Source organism: Aythya marila (assembly GCF_965140915.1).
Source record: "Aythya marila genome assembly, chromosome: 1".
Taxonomy (NCBI): domain Eukaryota; kingdom Metazoa; phylum Chordata; class Aves; order Anseriformes; family Anatidae; genus Aythya; species Aythya marila.
This window is the reverse complement of record NC_139042.1, coordinates 88,851,008-88,874,673: the sequence shown is the minus strand read 5'-3', so window position 1 is coordinate 88,874,673 and position 23,666 is coordinate 88,851,008. Positions and strand designations below refer to the sequence as shown.

The 23,666-nt window shown below is 46.4% G+C and overlaps 1 protein-coding gene across 1 annotated transcript in view; it reads right to left on the bottom strand.

Annotated features, from left to right (window-relative positions):
- TSPAN7 (tetraspanin 7) overlaps nucleotides 1-23,126 on the bottom strand; it is an 82,573-nt gene extending 59,447 nt beyond the window's left edge. The window contains exon 1 of the mRNA XM_082751444.1: nucleotides 22,993-23,126. Coding sequence (XP_082607570.1) covers nucleotides 22,993-23,073 — 81 coding nt within the window. The 5' untranslated portion in view covers nucleotides 23,074-23,126. The remainder of the gene's footprint in view (nucleotides 1-22,992) is intronic.
- Between the last annotated feature and the right edge of the window lie 540 nt (nucleotides 23,127-23,666).

Genomic DNA, 23,666 nt, shown 5'->3' with positions numbered 1-23,666 from the left:
AACGCCAGAAGTGCCTCACTTTAAAATAGATCAAGGACAAAAAGTCTACCGTTAACACGAAATAACTGAATTTCCATACGAAATACAAAGTTGAGGTTGACATATATTTTGCTGACTGGTCTTCCTTGCAGAAAGACATTGGTGGGAACTAACTGAGAGCAAGTAAGAGACCCTACATTTCAAACAGCATATCATTTGCAGAGGTTTTTGGTTTTGGTTTTGTGCTTTTTTTGTTGTTGTTTTTTTTTTTTTTTTTCTCCGCACCTCTATTACTGTGCGAGCATCTGATTCACTGGGCCTTTTGTGTTTTTTTCTTTAATTAAACATTTCAAGCCATTCACCCTCTCTGACTAATGAACCCTGCATATTCTTGTTCTGTGTGCAGATGGGTTGTACACACAAGTGTGAGCATTGTGACCTATGAAGCATAAAAAAAAACCAACAAATTTTGATTAAAAAAAAAGAAGAAGAAAACCCCACTAATGCAATTTTAGAAGCTTGGGGGAAAAATATAGTCTGGGCGCAGGGGAAGCTCAGGCTGTCAGAGTGCCAGGAAAATCTGCAAGAGTCACATATGAAGTTGTAAAAGATAAATATACTGAAATAACCAAATAATTATATGCAGGAGTTGTTTTTGTAAAGAAACAACGCTGCTTTCTTTTAAAAATATTTTCATCCCGTGTCATTTCACTCCTGATCTGTACAACTACTGAAATCCCATTGCAGGACACTGCACAGATTGAGTTGTTATTATGCTTGCAGGAGGCAAAACACTCGGGACAGGTCCCCGTACACCTCCGTTTAGTTCAAGCTGCACCATTACAAATCACCCCTGTGAAAAGGCGTGGAGCAGATCTCTTCTGCTGCGAGCTGAGACGCCGAAGTGGAGAAAATTATTACATACGGTGTCGAAAATGTTTCCTTTGGCAGCAGTTAAGAAAATGCCATTCATTCTGTATACAGCCTGCTTGCTCCTGCATAATAAAGAGAGCAATTGAACAGTCTTAAGAAGTTTACTGGGTCACATTTCTCCTGGACTAGGGCCAGCATTCCCATTATTCGCCAGTGCTGGGCGCCCATTACTCAAATCTTCTCCTGGTCTCGATCCTTATTGTTTTACTGGTGCTGACAGTGCCTGAAAACAGAAATATGAACCCTGAAATTAATTACAGTGCAATGCATGTTTCCAGAGGTTGTTTAAGGCAAAATACATTCTCAAATGGCCATGAGAAGTGGATCGGCATCACCTGGAATGGGTTGGTCCCCAGGCAAAGCAGCATACGCCGCTCCTCAGAGGCATGGACAAGAATGAGAAGTGAAACACAGTGAAGGGTAGAATAATGTGAGGACTTGATTAAGCAAGCCATTAAAGTTAATGGGACTAGTCACATGAGGACAAATCATGCCAGCAGGTTTGGTGTTGCAGAAGAGTGCAGAGGATAAATGGTACTTTCCAGCTAGGCGTTAGCGCAGCTTTCTAAGGCTGCCCACCCTCTCTCTTCCCTCCCCACCACAACCAAGGCAGCAAATTTGCCAAAAAGCACGCGGCACAGAGCCCATGCAGCAGTGCTGCCCTCCTCCTGACAGGCAAGCTCAGTGCCCTGAGCCAAAGGCCTGCATCCCATGCTTCTCAGGAGAAACAGCAAAACACAGAGACATCGGCAGTCACACGGCCAGTGGCCAAGGTTCCCTTGGTCGGGGAGAACTGCGAGGAATCCAGGAAGCTTTTGCAAAGGGAAGCGATTTCTTATGCAAGAAGGTGGCAGAGTATCTCCGAGTCCCCTTCAAAGCACCCCATTTGCTACCTGAATGGGGACAAGCAGAGCACCCCCGGGCAGCAGCCAGCACTGGATGTGGCCTTAGAGCCTGCCCTGTCCTCCAGAGTGCTGCTGGGGTCACCTGCCAAAACCTCTTCCCCCACATCCCCTGGGAAAAGAGAGGCACGGGAAGGATGCCCGGCAACCAAACGGACCAGGAAAGAGGCATGGTTAGCAAAAACAGCAAATTTTTCTTTCTCCCTAGCTGTACAGTTGGGTTCCCCGCTTGTTTAATGGATTGGTTTTCTAGAAGCGTCAGTAGTTGTCTTTTTCTTAGTAACTAAGGAATAATTTTTTTAAATAATCTAGTGTTTTAATACTTCACGCAGCAGTTTTTAAGCAAAGCTCACAAACTACGTTTCACCAGCTGTCTCCATAACCTGAAGGCAACAAAGGTGCACAGAGCTTCCCACACGCAGAGAAGAGAAAGGAGCTGTGCACACAGGGAGTCAGCGATGGTTGTGCATCAGGAAGAGGGTGAGGGGAGAGAAAGGAAGATCAGAAAACCCATCCTCAAAACCAGCCTGCCCCTGCACACCACCACAGCTGGGTCACTGCAAACAACCTGTGCGAAGAGGTGCACAGCCTGAGCACACAAGGGCCAGACAGTCTGGGATAATCTCGACTGCCTGCCCACGAGGTCCGTGTGTGCCAATTTTAAATCAGTTCGGATCTGAAAGCAAGAAGGGGAAAGCGAGGGTTAAAAGAACAGATGACGAAAGGGGGAAGACAGCCTTTGAATTTCTGCTATTAGCAGAGATAAGGAGCCCCGGCAGCTTAATTTCATGCCCAAGAACTAATTTAGTATGTACTCATAGCGCTGCCGGTGTACTCAGCAGAAAGAGCCATTTCTTTTTGTACTGCTGAAATGTGCCCTTTCAGGAGGTACTGAAAAGCCTGCAGGAAAGTCTCTGTTTTATTTATTTATTTTTTCTTATTTTGGAGAAACTGTCAGCAGCTGATCTCTTCATTCAGGTAGCTAAGCACAGGCTTAGCAAAATCACGCGCGCTGTTTTGCTGATGCTCTTGTCAGGGGTGGAAGGCAGCCCTAACACCTCCCCTGCTGCAGAAAAGGCCATGTTTTATTCTTTAATCTTTATTTTATTTATTTTTGAGTTACAGTTTTGAGCCTCCCGTTCGCTTCCCCTAACAACATCTTGGTGTGAAGAGGGGCAGGACTGCACCGATGCCTGGCCACACCAGGGCAAGTATGTGAAAAAAAAATTAAAAATGTAGGTGCTGCACCTCAGTCACTTGCAGTGTGCCACCCCAACGCTTCGCACAGCAGCAGTGCGACTCTCTAGGGCTCGCAGAAGCACGATGGATGCTCCCAGAAGGAAACCTGAGCCAGCTCTGCTCTCCGAACGCGCTTCCCACAAAAGAGGCAATTTTACCCACGCGGGCTAGGCCACAGCCCACGCTTACATCTGCACAGGTTTAAACGACCACGGTTCAGTTTCCAGCCCGTGTAGATCGAGCTGTGGCAAAAATTCACAATGGAAACCTGTGCCACGTGCAGGAAGGAAGGCTGGGCTGATCGGCGGTGACTCAGGGGCGCTGGCGCTGAGGAACAAGCTGACAGAACACGCAATTAACAGATTAGCTTTCCGCTCTCTTAAATCAGCATTACAGTCTTACAAACACCCAAAAACACAGCGTTCGGCTTCTCCCGCATGGGCTACACCTGACGTTTGCCCAAGCTTGGCTCCCCAGTTTCCAACCAAGCTCACCCCCTGCACCCTCAGACGCTGTGCTGACAGCGAGGCCCTGCTCCGCTTTTGAAGGAAATAAGAAAGATCCCTAGGGATTGGGAAAGCTGCTCTTCGGAATGGCTGGTGATTTTTGTCTCAATCTTTCTCCTTTAAAGCCGAAAACGTTTTTCCCCGACCTGCCTGGTACTTATTTTCCACCGGGACCTCAGGTGAGGAAACCACTGTGTTTGTTCTCAAAAGCTCAGCAGATTTTGTACTTCATACAGAGGAAGTGCGTAGCGTGATTTTGAAATCGGTGCTAAAGGAGTTAATATTTAAGTACGAAACCCTTAATAAGTCAATCTTTAAGTAAAGAAATCCAACCCGTTTGGACTCTCCTTTTCAAATCCCCTTTCCTACTTCCCCTCTGGGCTAGGAGAGAAGGAGCAGCCCGTGTGATGGAGCACGAGCTCGGCTCACAAAAGCAGCCCCTCCATCCCCACCCCGCGCTGAGGCTGCAGGAAGAATCGGGGAGGACCAAATATCTGCTGAGCACCGATCCCAAGGTCAACGCCTCTTTTCGGAGCCACTTCATCCCGAAAACGATGAGCTGGCTCCCTCAAAGGTAGCTCAAAATGCAAGCGTGGCTGCTACACGCCAAAACATAGGGGTGTCAAGTGGTGAAAGGCAGGGAGCCCCCTCGCAGAGAATCGCAGCCACTGCTGCAATATTAATGAAGCTCTTTAGAGGAGGGAGGCGAAAAGAGGACTTTGAATAATGCATTGCAGGCACCGGTACATCAGCCGTGGCTTCTTTATGCGGGAGGCAGCTGGCATTTTAAAAATAGACAACTTTAAACTTGATGGGGGTAGCTCACCCGAGGAGGAAATTATCCGCAAATGAACCATCATTTCAGGGGACAAAGCCGATAAACAAGCCGAGCACAAAGAAAGTTTATGAGCACCAGGGCTCTGAAGCAGTGCGGGGCTGTCAGCACAACCCTGCTGACCGTGAGCAATCAGCCTGAGCGATGGTGAAGCCGTGGGTGCCTCAGCACATCCCGGAGCCTCCACACCTGTGGAGCTAATTGGAAACCGGGGGTCCTCAGGTTTTGGGACGGCATTAAAGGCTCCATTTCCCCAGCACGAGCACACCGATTTTTTTTTTTCCTGTTAAAAATAAGACAAATGCATCCCAAGGGCAAAATGCAGGAGAGCAGCGCTGAGCAGGGCACCCAGGAGCAGAGCACCTCGGCGCCTGCGCCCACCGCAGGTGCGCAGGAGGAGCGGCTGCCGCGCTCAGCCTGCACAGTAAATAACTGCGGCCTCATTAGCAGAGCATTACAAATCCAAGATGCAGCTGGCACAGGATGGATTTAGCGTGGTTGTCCTATTCAGCATCCACATAAATCTCCTTTCTCTGGCGGCTAAGCCTCCGCTGCACACAGCCGCCCTGCCCGGCGCAGCTGAGCACAGCCGGCACACGCACAGCCAGCCATCAGCAGCGGCCAAGAGGCTGGTGAGCCCCCCCACTCCGACCAGTAGCTTTCCATAAACCTCAAACTGGGGCAGAGCCACGGGGAAAAGAGGCTCCGGTGAGAGCTCTGGCTCCTGGGCTGTCAGACAGACTTAGATGGGGGCCAGAAGTGATTGATTTTAAATGAGAATATCAACAGGCGAGCAGCACCAGAAACCCAGCTACACGAAGGCAGGAATGGGAATCCTTACACACAAGCTACCTGTTACCTGGGAAAGAGAGACCAGATCATACTGGTGGGGCTGTAAACCTGCCTCCTGGCTGGAGAGAAGATTGAAGAACACAATCAACGCTTTGCTGCTTTGTTCGACCAGAACGCAAGCTAGAGGCACCCACAGTAACAGATTCAGAGCAACTTCAGGATTTTCAGTGTTATTATTGTTGATTTTATTATTATTTAAGTTAGACATACACAAGAATACCATTTTATTATTTGATCTTTCAGGGCAAACTGCTTACCATTTGTCTTTCCATTCCTGAAACCCAAAGGTGCAGCCCCGGTGTGCTTTAGAAACACCAACAGACATGTCAGGAACAAAGACAAAAACTTCAGGAGCACAATATTCTGAGTAACTATGGCACTTCATAAAGAGAGCTTCAAAATAAGTGATGCCAGGGCTCTTCCTCCACCAAGTATCTTTCTATGTCATCACAGGTCAAGTTACCTCAATTCTTCCCATTTTTCTAGATGAATCACCTTTCACGTACTGTTTGCTGAAATACAAAGCAAATAAAAACAATATTTGAAATAAAACCTTCTGTCTTCACAGGCATCCTCTGCCCAAAGTTTTGCCTAGTTCAAACTTGAATTTGAATGCATTAGGAATGTGAACGTCCACGACAGAAAGCAAGCGCAAATCTTTACACTTTACAGCTATCCTGTGCTTTTCTTGCCAGTCTCAAAGGCAGGTAGACAGTTCATTGCAGTACACTCACCAGTGAGCTAGAGGAAAGATCAGCGATGGGTGGTGTTATGACACCGATATTCTCCTTCCCAAACAGGTAATGAACTGCCTTCTCCTCTCGCAGTGCTCGTTAGGCAGACCACACGAAAGGAACCTGCCAATTTCCATCTACCAGAAAGGCTGACACGCGAGGTCGAAGCATTACGACAAAGATCTTTTTGCCAGTCACCTTCTAATATACATACAGCTCTTTGAAAAGGGAAGGCACTGCAGTTAAACTCTGGAGTTAAGCATTGGGAGGAAGGTGGTGGTTAAATCACAAATCTATGTAATGTACACAGCCTTTACCATCGTTTCCTAGGTAGCTTTTCATGTCCATCAAGAACAGATTTTATCCCCAGCACCCAAGCTAGCGTATGGCACAAGAGGAAAGCACCTTCCTCCCCATCCAGCTCCTGATCACCCAGCTGCAACAAGGAGGGAAAGAATACACTTCTGACTGCTCAGGAGACACCTGACCGAACCGAAATTCGTTTGTTAGGGACCCTCTACCCTCTCCTTTCTCAGCTGGGAAGAAAGGTTGGAAGGCCACTAGCAAATTAATGAGGTACTTCTCAAGAGCAGAGCTTAAGGAAGAAGTGCAAGGGAGAGTTGCCATTAAATACTTTTATCCCTTCAGCAGCTTAGGTATAAAAGCTGGTGCTCCCTTCCTTGCTGTTCTCCAGAAGGCATGCCATGGATCTATCACACAGCTAACAGAGAATAAAAGAGACAGAAAAGACTCAGCTGTAACCTCCACCAAGGGCAAGTGCATTTGACCATTTTGCACAGTCATGTATTCAGGAGCTCCTGGAGCAAGCGAGGATAAACTCACCTCTTCTTCCCCTGAAAGACCGACCATGCAATTCTAGTTCCATCTCCACTAATGAGACCACGGGTGCAAATGCAGGGCATGTGACTGGGCAAACATTTAAGTTCACTGCTCAGCAAATATCCTTGCAGCAGTTCTGGCTATCCCAGGAAGAGGCAAACTTACTGCAGTTCTCAGCTTGGTCGATTTGTGAGCAAAAATAAATTCACAGTGTGAACAGCAATTCACCTGCTTGGTGTCAAACACTAATTGAGAGATTCGGAATAAATTGCAATAAATAAATAAATGTCCTCTGGCTGATTATATAAATTATAGAACGATTTGCTCATCAGGAGAAGTAAGTATGTGTATCAATATATGTATGAATAACACATCTCTCCAAATGGCTGAATATCACTTCACCACACCATAGACCACACCGTCTATGAGATGCCTTCAGAGAAAACCAGAGGTTCAAACATTTTGGAGAGCTTAGATTAGCGAGGATACTTAGAGCACACCCACAGTGCACACAGTGCAGCAACGTGGAGCTGCTGTACGTCTGGAAACAAGACAGACAAACCTGTGCATCCCTGGTATACAGCCAACGAGTCCTCCCGAGAAGCAAGGAAGAGCATGTCTTTAATCCTGACCGTGTTTCTTCCATGATCTGGGTGCCTTTGAACACTCCTACACTGTGCTTGGAGGACAGGTCGAGCTCAGAGGTTGCTCAGCTGTCTTTGCAGAGATCTGGGCTTTGCAGTCCTGATTCCTTTCGGATTTGGATCTTCCTTACAATACAGTTAATTTCTGCCAAGCTAACAGACTAGCACAGAATTACTCTCCAAAGGCTGTCCCAGAAACAGGGCTTTGTAGATGTATTGCATGAACACCATGCAGTTGTATTGCTGATGTCCAAGATGGTAACACTTCTAATGAAGGGTACTTTTCTTCCAACAGAATGAGCCTTGAAATGACCTTCAGCTTCAGACTAGCAATGTTAAAGTGAAAGCATATGGAAATACCTTTAAACATGGTAATTTTTGTGACAGCATTGCCAAGGTGACTCCTGTCATGCTACGGAAGGGCTCTTAGTCCACCGTGAGCAGATCCCTTCTGACTTTCTAATGCTGAACATGTGGAGAAAAGACTTGTTAGCACAAGCAATCAGGATTGGGAAGAAAACAGAATAAATCTTTGTGGTGGAATCCTGAAATCACCCCAAAGAGAAACTTCTGAAGTATCTCAGCCCTTCCTTGAAAACTCAGAAGACAATATGGTCACTTGAGTCCTGGGAGCTATTCATTTCTATAAGCTGAAGTGACTGCCTCAAGGCAAACAGCCTTCTGCAGAAGAAAGCCAGTTCACAAACACAGAATGGCCCAAAGAAGGCTTTAATTACCTTTGTGATGACTTTAACACCACATAAGGCAAAAGGTGCTTTAAGTGGAGGGAAGTGTGTTTCCAAAATAAAAGGCCTCACGTTAATTTGGTAAGAGGGCCCAAGTATACCACTTGTCTCTCTGTTTCTTGAATAACCAGAAAAACTTCTGAGTGAACCCACACAGAATTTGGCTTTACCCTAGACTCAAGCAACGAAAGTACAACTTTCATAACCCAAAACGAGAGAGAGAAATGCTTCCAGTCCAAGCCGAGGTGAAGTGTCTTCCCCTCGCCCAGCCGCCCAAGGAACAGGTCTAATCCTGACAGGACCACCTTCAGCATCACTGCCTGGACACTTTTCATGTATTTTATCTACTAAGGGTTATCACCCTCCTGTAGGGAAAAGAAGCCAGGGCATTACATTATCCCATAGTTGACGTAAGCTCTGGTCACCATGCATGAAGCAAGGACTGCTCAGCCTCTGTCCACCCAGAGGGAAGGAAAAGGGTTTTGATTCAGGAGGAGGACAGAATAAAATGAAAAAGGACAGCCACCTCCCTCACAGAGATTTGGTTTCTTAGTTTCAAGAGGGGATAGATGTTAGTTAAGAAATACACTGTCAGAGCCCTCAGAAAGGCCTGATCTACCAAACCTCAATCAGAAGGCCACATCTAGGCCTTCCTCTCAGCCTTTGCCTGGTAACACCCCTCCTTCGCAAGCAAGCAACATAGCACCGTACACAAAGCAAGCTGTAAATTTAGTGGTTTTGGCAAAGGAAGCCTCGGAGACCTCAGCAGACCCAAAGATTACCTCAGCAGACTGTGTTTAAGATCGCAGCTTTCTTCATCTGCTCTTTTCCCCTGCCCCATTACAGATGCACCTACAGCTACACCAGAAAGCCACCTCAGAGTGTGGACGGTGCTGCCTGCCCCACGTTAAGAAAAAATCACTCTTTGGCACATCCCCCTTTCCTCTTTCACCCTTTGCCCGCTATGGTATCTAAGCATTTCAGTGCACAAGCCAGGCTAGAAGCGGGAAAATTGGTCCAAAACATCTATGACTAATTCTGTTTTTTTTTTTTTTTTTTTTTTCTCCTGCAGCTTTTCATCAGTTACTACATTTCAGGCTATCATGTGGTATGGCGCAAATGGAAGTGAGATTACATAATGGCACTGACTGCTCTGCTCTGTGTACTTACGTTGTCACACAGGACTTTTGATTACAGGATAAGCCGAAAAGGGGGGAAAACAGCAAGCGCAGCAATTTCTTCCAAGCAGGGATATAATTTCGATATTACTGATACAGCCCAACGCGAACCGCATCCATTAATTCTCGAACATGCCAAGAGCTGGAATAAAGAACACCACAGATCAGATGCCCCCGATTCCAGCGGAGTTGTGTTCCCTCCTGTGAGACGCTCATGCAGAGATCCAAAACGCACATGTAGACAACAGTGGCTCCCACCCTCACGATCCTCCCTGTCCTAGCTAGCATGGGCCATCTGCTACCACTTAGCAGGCAGCCCTGCTAAATACAAGATCGGCACCACTTATGTGAAAAGGACGACTTAAACTGCCAGCAGAAATGCTATTACAAAGCCTTGCCTAAATTACAGTAAGAGCAGCTCGTAATTTACCCATTTGGAAAGGGCAATTTAAACCATGCCAAGCGAGGTGATAAAAGATAAGAGACTAGGAACTAAGGCACAGGCCAGTCTCATTCTCTACCTGATACCACTCATGGAGGAGAAGTAGGAAACAGAAATCATGCTGGAGCTTACCTAACAATTCCCTTTTTTAGATGGTAAGATGCAGGAATACCAGAGGAATTAATGACCTTTTGCAAAATAGAGTCCCTGCTGAACCCATGTTCACCAGCCCACAGAAGATAAGAACAAAAGGGTGCGTGATCTAAACTATCCTGCTCTGCTCTCTGCCCATCCAACCTAGCAATAGCCATTACAAGAGACATTAGGATAAAGCTGCGGCGCTGGAGGAAGGGGCCATCAGAAGAAAAAGAGCCTGCTGTTCACCCAAGCCTACTCAGCTTCAAAATGAGTAATAGGATGAACAATCAGTGCTTTCCATCAGCTGCTGCCCTGACACCACTAGCACCAAACAGCAGAATACACCTCAACCTGCGGATAGTTAAAAACCTTAATTAACTCTGACATAAAACCAAAGGTATTGAGCGTTCATTTCTTCCAGACAGGCCTCACTGTGGGTGTGGGAGAAAGCAAAGAGCTATAGTATAGGCTACAGAGCAGGCTCTCAGCACAAACTCACTTCTCCTTGAAGAAATCCCCAAGCCAAGTGCTTCCTCTGAGTAGTAACTTATCCGACACCCTTCCCCTCACAATCTATTCTGGTTTTCAGTGGCAGCTTGGGAACCTGACTCTGTCTGTACCAGCACAACTCAGCCTGAGCCCAAGGAGGTGCTAATGCACTTTTCCTGCACCAGAGCAGACTCCAGAGAGCTGCCATCCCCAAGCAGACTGCACGTTGTAGCCGTCCGATTAAAATTCAGCTAAGAAAACTGCCAAGAAGTCTTCACAGTTGTCATAGCATCCATTTCACAAGTAAATTAGAGACAAATTAGTTAAGAAGTCAGTCCAATTCCTAGGAGCACTTGGCAATCTCCCTGAGAAAATCTGTGGCAAAATCCACAAATCACAAAATTCTGCGTGCTGGTCTTTACGCAGAGCTCCACGTTAGCAAAATCCTTCTCCATTGATGCCCACAGGGAGGTAAAAATAAGCAAACTAGCTTGTTCTGAGGTCGACGCTTAAACTCGATCCTGCTTGCCACACTTGGTACATACCATGGAGATCACAGATCACAGACACTGAGCGCGGTGAGGATGAGGACGTTCCTAAGTTAGCACACCGTTTCCTTCCTTTGGGGTGAGCGTGTCAACAAATCCTTTTTACTCACCAGCCAAATCACCTTCCAAATTAGAGGCGGATATCCATTGACAGAAATGCGCACTTATTTCCCTGAAGGAAGCCACCCTGCCCAAGGCGTGAGGGCAGGAGAGGTGCCTGCATCCTTCCCATGCAACTGGTGGCTCTGCTCCCTCTCCCAACACCCTGAGCAACCCGATGTGCTGGTTGCAGTGCATCCCGTACGTGGCTTCAGAATAAAGAAGCATCGCAGCCTGCCATTTCATAGCTCTGATACAGCCAACTGCTCCATCCAATAATTTCTTTCTGCAAGCACTATTCATTAGGCTTCTCAGAAATACTCCCTGTACTCTACAAGCTACCTTAACAGCAGGGAAAATTCAATTTTTATTTCAACTCGCTATTCCAGCAATTGAAGTAAGACGTCAAAGTGAGCCCTACTATTAATAATGATTACAGTCAGGGGCTTAAAATAACTGATTTAAAATGGTGCCCAGTTTGACTGCCAAACTGTTCCTTAGACATCTTGCTTGACTTGCATCAGTGTCTCCTTCAATAAAATGGGCAGAACGACTGTTATTTTTCACGTACTACCCGTGGAAAATAAATCTGAAGATTTAGTTTTCCCCTAAATAATTACCCAATGCCTCTTAAGAACAACAGTAGACAAAATAAAAATAAAAATAATTAACCTAACAGGAGCAGCCAGGCTCCATTGTTTTTTTTTTCTTCTGATTTTAATCCAAACAACGTGCACTCTGCCATGCCCTCTGATTCTGGTCATAATACTCAGCATTTATTCATCTACCAGCTGACTCGTGCGTGATCCCGCAGCACACTGTCTCATCAACACATCTACAGATTGAGTATTTTGCTCTCGCGTTTTTTAGTTTAGGCTTTGGTTTTATTGAAGTTGCCATATTTTACACACAATTCTACCTCCTTTGGGGTCCATCTAAGCTCTAGTAGAAACACCACCCTGGAGAAGCCCACATCTTCTTGCAGAATGGTGCTGTGCTGAAAAACTGAAGGGCAAACGAAACAAGTCAAGAGACGTACGGTAGAACTTAACAAGTCTTCCATCTTGACAGTTAAAGAGAAAAATAAAGGTTTATCCTTCTTTGATATCCAGCACAAGAATGAGTAATGAAAACCTCCCAACCCCAACTCTGACTCTGCCATTGATCCTTGAGTGAAGCCATGACAAGCCACAGGCTGGCTGCTGCAATTTACTAATCAAGGTTGGCTTTGGCAGATGGGCCTTAACTGAGAAACCACTGACTATTTTATGGACAAATATCTTCAAACTTTGGTGTGCTACTGCCACAACTCCTAAACTAATGAGCCTCCTTTGATTTAAATGTGTGATGTTATCTTCCCTCTACATGGCTTTGTGACTTCCACGTCATCCTCACGAGCAATGGACAGCAGGACAGAGAAGTTTTATGGTCCTCAGAAACCACACAGATATGGTAAAATAGTCTGAGTTAGGAACAGAGCAGGTACCAATGGCACTGCAGGTTTAAGATCACTAAGATCACTGTTACCCACTTTATTTTGAGGGAAAAAAAAAAAAAAAGAAGAACAAAAGAAAAGGAGCAGGAGTGAGTTATGGGAACTCTGTGGTATCCAAGTGAGAAGAACATTCTGTTTCTCCATACCTGAATATTAACCATGAGAGAGTTTTAAAAACAATCAGCTAACCACGTAGGACAGTCTGCTCATATATGGTTCCCACTGATTTTAAGCAGAGCAAGATGACCTTGCGAGATATTTTACACTTTTCATATGGACAAGCCTCCGTCTACCCACACAACAGTCATCAGCCTCAGCTGATTTAATTCCTAAAATGTCATTTCACATCATATGCTTCTGCTTACCAGTACAGCACTAGTACCAGATACAGAGCAAATACGCTTTCAGAAGGCAAATGTTACTGCTAACCAAACTCTGGCTTGGGTGTACAACTGGCCCGATGGGGAATGGTGCTAGAAGCAAAAATGGTTAACTGTCTGTTTCTCGTTAATGAGGTGGTTCTTCTATCATTACCAGCTTGAACGTTTGCCTAAAAGCAAAGACACAGCACAGAATTTTGAAATTCTTCCTGATATCCTTCAGACGTGTAGGCCTGCCGTGTTATGCATTTTATATATTCAGCAGTGCTGGGAAAAAATAGGAAGTCATTTTGGTCTAACACCGGGCATGAAACAGCAAAGCCCAACATTTCATGAAATTAGAAGAATAAATCAACTTCGTGGTTGCAGCTCAGCTGCATTCTTGATCACTTTGGGACTGCACTGTTCTAGGAAACGGCCTGGCTCCTTACTTTAATACTGGATATCCTTCAGGGTGCAGGGATGAATCCTTTCTGGTCCCTTGGCAATCTGAGGTCAATGACTGAGGGGGGAGGGAATACTTTAAATCTGATACTTCTGTTAAAAAATAGCTATGGAGCAACATGCTCAGGTTTCGGTACAACAGGGACCGAGCGTGTTTTAAGCTCAAGAGTATATGTCTCTCTGCAAAAGTACTGCAAGTATATCATGCCAGCTCTCAGAAACTGAGGCAACTTTTCCGTATCATTTTGGACAATTTCACCAGCTGAAAACTCTCTCTCCCACAGACATATCTATTTTAAGCACAACTACGTTTCACAAAAGCAAGCAAGGAGCTGTTGCCTACAAAACACAAAACGCAGGAAAGTGGGAGGTTTTATTTTTGTTGCTGGTTTCAGCTGAAACAGTAAAATAAAATAAAAAAACATAATTGTGGGATGCGACACTCCATTTACGACCAGGCTCTGCTTGCCCGGCACATCTCTTGCAGCTTGCCACTTCGCAGGATGGCAAGTACCATGGGACTGCTGAGGTCCAGGGGCTGCTTGCTCACCCCTGGGCTGATGCAGGGACCAGCTCATCCCATCTCACGCACCTGCCCTGGTCAGCACAGCCAAGGATGCACACTGCACAGCAAAAGCATCACTCTGAAGTAGCAGAAACAAAGGGAAAAGACTTGAAAAAGAACATTTTCCCATAAGAAAGCATTTACCTACAAGCCTGCAGGCAAAGAAGCACCATCGTATACCATCCTACCAGCAAAAGGCTGCTCAAACACTCTAGAGCACTGCAGAGGTGCCACGCATGCCCAGCAAACACAGTAAGACCTAGCTGCCTCCTAGAGAGGCTGTGCGCTGCCTTGATCTTACCAACCTTGACAAAAATAAACCAGTAATGCCGTCCCTGCAAACCACATTTTTTTCCCTCTTGAAAGGTGTGACCTTCTGTCAGTACATCCTGATCCAACCCCTCTGCATCGCTCCTTGCTTTATGAGAACAGGGAGCAAGGAATAAATTTGGGCTTGGCCTGTATGCTCCATGAAACAATACCGAACCACTCCTGACAGCCAGCTCCCTGGCGTCTTGGGATCCTGATTCCTTCCCCACGAGTCTTTAAACTGCACTTGCATGTGACTAGAAGTCTGTAGGTGAGGCATAGATGGCTTGTAAGCTGCTCTGGGATTAAGGAGATCAATTTAAGCCTTTACGTCATTTTGCCTGCATACTTTAACTCAGCAACTTTTCCCCAAGCATACAAGAAAGAGAAGCTCAGTCCCAGACAACATGGAAGCTGATCTCAACATCAGCTAGCAACTGCAAACTGCATCTGCATCAATTGACTTAAAAAAACAATATCTGTGAATCGTAAACAGAGAGGAGGTAAAAAAAACACACCTCCAAACATACAATAATATCAGTTGTTGGGTTCCTATCAGACATAAATTTTACAGGTAAATGTAACCACACACTGCAATCAATGCACACCACAGAGCAGGAACTACCACATGCAGCACGGGGCAGCTGCAACAGCAAAAATGACCACGTTGTTGAGAAGCAGAAATCAGGCTGAACTTCAACATCTTGAGGCTAACTCACTGGTATTTTGTTTTCTTGTTTGTTTTCAAAGGGAGACAGAAGTGACACGCACTTAATTATGTTACAATTGCAAGCCTAATTAGAGCCATTTAGATGTTAAGTACTATTGAAGTGAACAGCATACAGAAGGATTGAGTGCCCATCTTTCCTTCTGTTACTACTTGCCTGGAAAGCGTCCTCTCTTGTATCTTAACCTATTCTTGTATCTTCACCTCTTGTATCTCACCCTAACAGAAGCTGCAATTTTCCTGACAGATTTCTGGTGTTTTGTCTTCTGATGCGGTGGTGGCCACAGCAAATTGTAATGAAAACCCTTTTGCCAAGGCACTATGAGGGAACAAAACAGAAAGCATGGGATATTTCCCCACGCACACACTTCCACCATACTGGAAATCTGCACTAATCCTCAATCACACGTAGCTTTTGGAGTTCCTCCACACCTGTTTCCATGAAGTACGCATAATGCCCTTCACCTTTGCTTTAGTGGGGTCAGAGTAGAGCATCTGACCTTTCACATTGTCCTTCAAACATGCACAAAATCGCTGGCATACATAGCTGCGGACTGCCTGAGGCCTGCAGTCCCCATGGCTGCTATGGGACCCGCCTCTCTGGTTTGGGCCCCAAGCCCTAGCCATGTCTTTGAAGCAAAGGAGCTCCTCACATCATCAAAAGGGCAAGCCTCAGTTCTGCCTCGTTGGACTGATTAGACACATCCTGTGACAATTGGTGATCCTATAAAAATAGCCTAAGTTTGAAGTCGAGGTCCAAAGAAGAATGTCATCATTGTCTGGAATGTTCTGGAACTTCTTGCTTCTTTGAAGATTTTTTGGGGGTTAGGTCTTTTGTCACAGACAGGTTCCATCTCTGAGAGAACTACTTCCATCAAAGATTTCAAGTTTTAATACAGCTCCCATTTATTTTTATAAAAACTGACAAAGATGACTGCTTTTTTTCATATTCTGTTGCCAAAAACGCTGAAAGGATTCTTCTAAACACCTCAAAGTCCCTGCCAGAGAGCAACCCATTGGAAACTCTGTCCAAATAATAAACATCTTCAAAAGTTACCGAAGGATTAAATCAGCACAGTCAAGCTGAAACTTCAGTTGCAGGCAATGCATTTAGGTCCTTGCAATAAGAGTAATTTCTAGCGTACTGGGGATCAGCTGTAAACGTACTTTGCTGGAGGAATTTAGCACAATTTTCTGCTTCCGTGTACTATTTCCTCTGATGCGGTACTTATAATCTGGTCAGGAACACGATCCTGAGGAACTTATTGGTTTCACTGCTAACTGCAATCCCCTGGCATCAGCAGACCTGAGCTGCCTGTTCCTATCCAAAGGCATTCGAGCCCAGGGGATTATCGGGGGAGGTTCTGCACTTTCCAGTTTTAGGGAAATGTAAGTGCTCCTCTTCTTGTGATGTTCACAGGGTTTCACCCTCTCCTTCCCTCTCATCCTCTGCTACATCACACACACACACACACACCAAATTTCACCTCAGGTCTGCTCCCAGGATCCACAGCCTTTTGCAGAGTAAGTCCGGCACCTCATCATGCCACAGGAAGGGAGGGAAGGGGGGGCACTCGCTCATTTTAAGGATTTTAGTACTTTCCCCAGAACTATATATATGGAAGAAGAACATCTGGAAAACATCTTGCAAAATGTGACAGGGAAATTACAGCAAGATTAATATTAACAGCATATTAACAGCATCTCTTGGGTTCTTTTATTGCAGCTCCTAAAAGTCCTGTGGCCTACTCCCAGAGCTCAAAGAAGCAGCTCCGCTACGAAATAACGATAATCCAGCAAGACACAAGCATGCCATGCTTCGTACTGTGCTTCAGAGGCCCTTTAGTACACAAGAAATGTAAATGCTTCGCTCTCATAACCCAGAACTGCTATAAAGGCACTCTCTGCAGAACATGCAAGCCATCTGCCCACTGTGGTGAACGAGAGCTAAAACAGGAAAGAGGCCTGCTCCACAGATACGAAGGATTTGTTCTCTGAGAGATGATTAAATACTAATTAATACTGATAAGCCTAAAGAAATGGCACTATGCAAATAAAAATGGCTTTACGGTACCTGTCATCTGCTCCCTACAGTCTCCTCTGGAGTATCCTTCTAAACATTTGAGGTTTGCAATGCGCTGAGGTCAACAAGATTTTCACCCACAGATTTGGTGGATGACGAACAGATTCAGTAAGTACTACAGTAAAGCCAGCATCTCTGTAACACATCGCATTGGACTTAAAAGCACGTGGAAGACTGAAGGAGATGTTTCTACACGTTCACATGCACAAACAGCCTCTCTAGATATTCATCTATTAACTCATTTGCACATAAATTTGTAGGACAGTTGCAACAACAGAAGAAACGATGATAAAAATCCAGGAATGGAGACAACTAACAGTACCAGGTAATCTAATTTACTTCCCTGACAGCACAGGGAATTGATAAACAGTCACATAATGAGAGATCAAATCAGATTCTTGGATCCATTTTAAATTCCCTAGGTTTATCTACGATAATTGCCTCCATTTCCTTGACAAGCAAGTCAGGAACGAACCAGCATCCAAAAAGAAAGGACTCTATTGCTTTCTTGACCAAAAAGTACCAACAAAACCTCCTGAGCACTCTTCCCTAGAATTAATATAGAAGCTATTTAGACCATACAGCCATTTTTGCTTTGAGCAGTAAGCAGCAGAAGTGTTTGCTATACAGATAGCAGTACTCTGTAACACCCCTACCCCATCACCTACAAAAGAGCAAGGACTTCTGCCATTGCTTGTTTATGAATTCATCCTGTGTCTTCCGAAATATACTGTAAACACTTCAAGTCAAGCACTATCCCTATTCACCAGTCCAAACTGATCTATCATGCATAACAGTTACCATGCCCAAACTAGAGAACTGTCCAGATACGAACTCCAGGATCAAGGTGTAGCAGGTAGCTCATCAAGACAGCATCAGAGCTACAAAGACAGCAAGGTAAGAAGGACCATTTAGCCAAGCAAAGCTAAATTAGATTTTTGTATAATACTAATTTGCACCACACACACATTTTCAGAACATGAACAGGCAGCAGCAATGGAAAAACTACATGGATTTGCCAAAGGATCTGTTCCCAAATAAAATCAACTAAACATGGAAAAGCAATTCTCTGCCAAGAAGAAGGACATTAGGTCTGGAGGCCCAGCAACCTCCTCCCAAAGCCCTCTCACCCAGGCATCACCTGATGCAGCCATGGCACTTCTTGCAGAGTCCAAGCCTAAGTCACAACTTTGTCTTTTCTATTTACTCTCACTTACCAGAGTTGTCATACTAGCACAGCTCTCAGGTTGGACCACAATTAATGGTTTTTTATGCTACAGCTTCAATAAAAAGAAGAAAAACCCACCCCAAACCCTAAAGCTAAAACAAGCTGGATGAGTACCCCAAAAGGGAACCTAGAAAGCTGATTCTGGAGCTATGTTTCTAAACACCATCTAGCCTTTTTTTTTTTTTTTAATCTAGTTATTTATTTAACCAACAGAAATCACCTTAGGCTGTGCTGACAAGAAAACACCATTATCTTTAATCTTTCATGTATGTCATTATGTGAATGGAATGGGAAACAACCGAATTAGGGAGGCAACTGCATGAGGTTTGTGCCCAAACAACAGAGCACTTCAAATCCATCAACCTGCGGATAATGTGCATTTCTGAAAGAGTGATTTTCCTGGATTTCAGATAAATACATACAAAAAAATGAAATTTGTCTCAAAAAGTAGAGCAGCTTTGCAGGAAACTGAACCACCAAAAGACACAGCAATCTAAACTACACTGGAAAGCTAAAACATTCCCCAGGATACCTCCTTTATAACTGTTGAAGCAATTAAAAAATAAATAAAAGAAAAAATATAAGCATGATGAGAGAGATTAAAAAGACCGGATACATGCACAAACCAACACAGAAGCACCGAAAAAAAAGTTCTGGGGAGAAAACTGGTAATCCTAGTAACCCAGCTGGACACTCACAGTAAAGATGACTAATGCCACCAGCAACTCAAAGGGACACACAAAGTTAATGCCATATTATAATGAACAGTCTGAACCGCTGTATTTGAAGATGGGTCAGCAATTCAGCCATAAATTCGCATTACAGAGCAGGCCATCACGCTCGATCTTCGTCGGGCATTTCCCACGAAACGCCTTTGAGCTCCCGAAACCACACGCGAATGCCACCTCCTCCTCCTCCAAACCACTGCAGCGTGAGGACCCGGTCATTGCAGCGGTGCCAGAGAAGCCCCAGAGGCTGACAAGGAGTGGTGAGGATGGCCCCAGGGCTGCTGCCAGCCCTGGTGGATGTGGAGGGAATGACGAAGATGCTCCCACCCCCCCGCTGCTGACCTCCTTTTCTGGGAAGCCTGCGAGAAGAGGGAGATGCAGGGGCTGCTCTTTCAGATAAAATCCCCCAAGCCCCTGTGACAGCAGGGAGCATCCTTCCATGACTCTCCTGTCACCTCCACAGGGAGGTACAAGGACTCACGGGTCCATTTTCCAAGCAGTAAGAACTAGGAAAACTAAATTGCTGTTTTGCAAATAGATTCTTTAGTCTCAATTCTATCACATTTCAAAGGGCAGAACGAGTTCTAAGAACCCGATTTAGTATCTCAAACATTGATCTTGGCCTGAAGATGCTCTTCCAATCAGTGAACCGCCCTGCAAAATATCTGAATGGGAACTCTCCTTGCATGCTCTTATTGCGTTAATTAACCTCAAGAATCCCCCATACCAGCAGAGCAGTACGAACAAAGCACTCACTCGAGCGCCAAGTGTCTCACAGGACCTAAAATCAGAAGCTAATCACCTTGCTACGGGGTCTGTTTGGGACAACAATAAGATTTGTGTACAAGAAGAAAACCATTTTCTGCAGAGGTATGACTTTAAGGACCAGGGGATGCATGCCTAAAGCTCCTTCCCAAAACACTGTGAGGCAGGCTGTTAATTTAATAACAAAATATATTCCAAAGCCTTTGCAATGAAATACTAAGAATACATACATTTTAAGACATCAGTCCATTTAAGAACTAGATAAATAAAAGGTTTAAGCATTTCATTCCCATATAGGAAATACACTTTGAATTCTAACCCAAAATTCACCTTCCCCTAAAAATAAGGCAGGTGATATCTCAGATTTCTATGCAAGCAATTTATGATACCCAAAAGGAAAAAAAATAAATAGCTAACAACCAAGCAGTGTTTTTACTGCCTTTTTTAATCTACTGGTTCCAAACCAGATGTGTTCAGTACAGCATTCTGATTAGGAAAAAAATGGCTGTTGAATTTTTATTACTACGTCCCTTAAGGAGCAAAAGCAGTAACCCTAGGCATTTAATGTGTACTATGAATAACAATACATACGAGGACATAAAAAGCTTGTTATCTCTGTTTATGGAATTTTTCTACCATGTTGATACATTTATGGGAAGAAGTTGGGAAATACGGCGAGGGAGAAGAGAGAAGGCTATCAAAATAACAAATACTGTTAAATAAAACCCATTTGGAAATGAACAAGCTACGCAGTACGAAACATGAATAAGCTGCGTCTCCTCATTACCACCCTGCAGCTCCCATGTAGTCAGCGAAGCCTCATTTAATGCCTCCACTAAAAGCCTTCAGCGACATACATCTCACCCACTGATAGAAAAAGGCAGCTCGGATTTAACCCTGACAAACTATCGCTCATGATAGGCACAATCTGCGCGCACAGATTTCCCTCTTTCATACTCTGTGACAACACGGAGAGTTCCTTTTCGGCGTTTCGAAGCAGCTTGCCTGGATTCAAAGAGGAGCCTTCCCTCCTGGTCCCCTCGTGCCACAGTCCACAGCCACCCGGCCAGGCACCCGAAGGGCTCCCCCTGCACGTACCTCCCTGCCACGGGACCGCTCTCCTCCGTGTGTTACACTGCAACTCCATCCCCCAGCAAGAGACAACAGGGAGCTCCTCGAAACCTGTACAAAACGTGGGACTTTCTCCTGCAGAAATTGGCTTACGACCTCCCCCAAAAACATGGGGAAGCTGTCAGGTGAAAAATTCTACAGACCAGCCATTTTGCAGCTCTGGTTTGTTTTGCTTCCAGTGTCTGGATAAATCCAAGAAATCAAATTTTAACATAGCTCCTTTTGTTGAACCTTTCCCATAGTTTCAGCTTTGAGAATTCACTGAGACCAAGTTTGAGTTACTCTGGCTCTGGAGCCAGTAGCGTGTGAGAATAAAAAGGGCCCTCCAGAAAATAACTGAGGGGAACGGAGACAGTGCTGCACATCCTCCAGCTCCCAAACTTGCCTGTGAAAAGAAAAATAGGATACAGCCAGAGAACACCATGTTTCTGCTGGACTCCTGGCAATAGGTGGAGCCTGCTCCAATTTATATTAAGTGGGTCAATTCAAACCCCCAAAAGGGGCCAAAAATGTGAATTAGTTTTTGTTCTCCCATGCTGAAAGGGAGGACCCATGATGAAGACTTGGGGTCTGCTGTCAACTACTCTTGATCTTTACCAAGCCTTTTGTTGTCTTCTCCCACTGAGATCTGTGTAGGTTCCCCTAGGTCGGTGCCCTGGGAAAACAGATGCACCACAGAGCACGATGGAAAAAAAAAGCCACTTCTTTTTTGCAGGTTTCTGTCTCCAACTGTTCATTGTCCTCCTCCTTCTCCAGGCTCGAGGAAGGAGACAAACTGACAGCTGTCAGGCTCTAAGTGCCTCAAGAGCCACCAGTGGGCCATGCCCTTGGGGAAGACCGGGGTGCACTGGAGCCTGACAGCCTGTTTAGAGGAAAGGGATTTGCAGAGGAGCATCCCACCAGCACAGGCACACTGCTGTGGCCCAAACCAGAGCTCAGCTGTGTTATTTACCCTGCGCAGTCCCAGCTGTCAACCTGGCCTGGCATCAGCAGAGCCTGCAGCGCAAATGCCCTCAGCCAGCTGCTTGGCTCCACGTACCGTTCTCTCTTTTTTAATGAGATTAGCCTTCATGAAATGTGCTGGCTCAACGGGCACGACGGTTTCAGCCCTCTGTTCAGGGGGTGTAATGGATAACAGCGGTCACTTTTAAACAGACGTCATTGGTAAAGAGACCACGAATTCACCGGAGTTCCTGCAGCTGCTCCGTCCTCGCTGGAAGGAGAGGGGCTTCACGCAGAGCCGCCGGGCTCGGAGCATGCAGAAGGATGAATCCTCACCTTGGGGGACGTGCCTAAACTTAGCAGCCTGCCTACCTGCGACTGGCAGCAAGGATGTCCTCCACAGCAAAAGCCAGCAGCGCACTGCGTGGCTACAAGTGTGATCAGAGGAAGGGGGGGGTGTATTGAATGTGCATGGGGAGAGGGGGTCTGCAGCGTGGGCATGGCTCCGCAGAATGACTTTGGGTTGGTTTGGTGGTTGTTTTTTTTTTTGTTGTTGTTGTTTGATGAAGGATATGGAGCCAAACAGGACGAGTCACAGAAGATGTCAAGTATCATGGCGAGGCGCCCGCGAGGCTTTGTTGGGAATCAATTCCTGAGCAGCGTGATGAAGCTCCGAGTCACCCTGCTCCACTGCCGCCTCCCCCAGCACCAAAGCCGTGACAAAACGCTGGGAGACAACCAGCCCTGCCCTGCTGCCAGCCGGCAAACCCGCTCAGGTTTGCCTTGTTATCGCAGCTCCCGATCCCTACGGGCACACGGACCGGGGCGCCGCCAGCATCCCCCCCGCCGCCCCGTGAATGCATCTGGGTCACCGGGGCGGGCTGAGCGGGTTATGAAACGCTGGGAAAGGGGTGCAGCAAGCACCCACGGGGGGCTAGGGGAAGGAAAGGGGACTGGCGACTCTCCCCTTGCGGCGAGGAGAGGGGAAACGCGGCCGGGGGGCAGGTGGGGGCTGCCGGGGATAGGGAGGGGAGAAGGGGAAAGGGATGGGGAAGGGGAGGGCGGCGGCACCGCGGCCGCGCCGCACTCACCCAGAAGACGAAGGAGTAGATGATGAGGAGGGTTTTCAGACACGTTATGACGGGTTTGGTCTCCATTCTCCTCGATGCCATAATACTGAGCTCCCGGCTGCAGGCTGGGCGCGGGAGGAGGAGAAAGGGAGGAGGAGGAGGAGAGAGGGAGGGAGGCGGAGGCAGCGGGAGGTGAGCTCAGCGCTCGGCTCGCCCCGCCGTGCGGCTGCTCGCCGCAACGCCCTGCCGGCCCCCGCCACACCGCCAGGGGGAGAGCGGCCACACACGGCCCCAGGGATGGCCCTGAGGCAGAAAATGTCTCCCGGAGACACTGCCCGCAGCGAGGGGACGAGCTCCGAGCGGAGCCTGAGGGAGCAGGGCTCCCGCAGCTCTTCCCCTGACACCCCCGGCTCTGCCCCCTGCCGCCTCTCGACATGGCAGCTCTTGGGCTGAGGTGTAGTTGAGTAAATGTTGCCTCAGAAAAGCAGCTCGTGAAGCTGGGATGCTGCAGGGGCCTGATCCCTCACCTCGGCTTCGCCTCCAATCTGGACTCTGTCCTAAAACTGCTTGGATCTTGCCTGCCTTCCTTAGGTGGGGCTAAATGGGGCTGGCGGTGTGGCTGCCACCAAGGAAAGCTCGCTCAGAGCGAGTGTGTACATGCACCCTGTGCCCACGTGCGCCTCAGTGACCCGAAC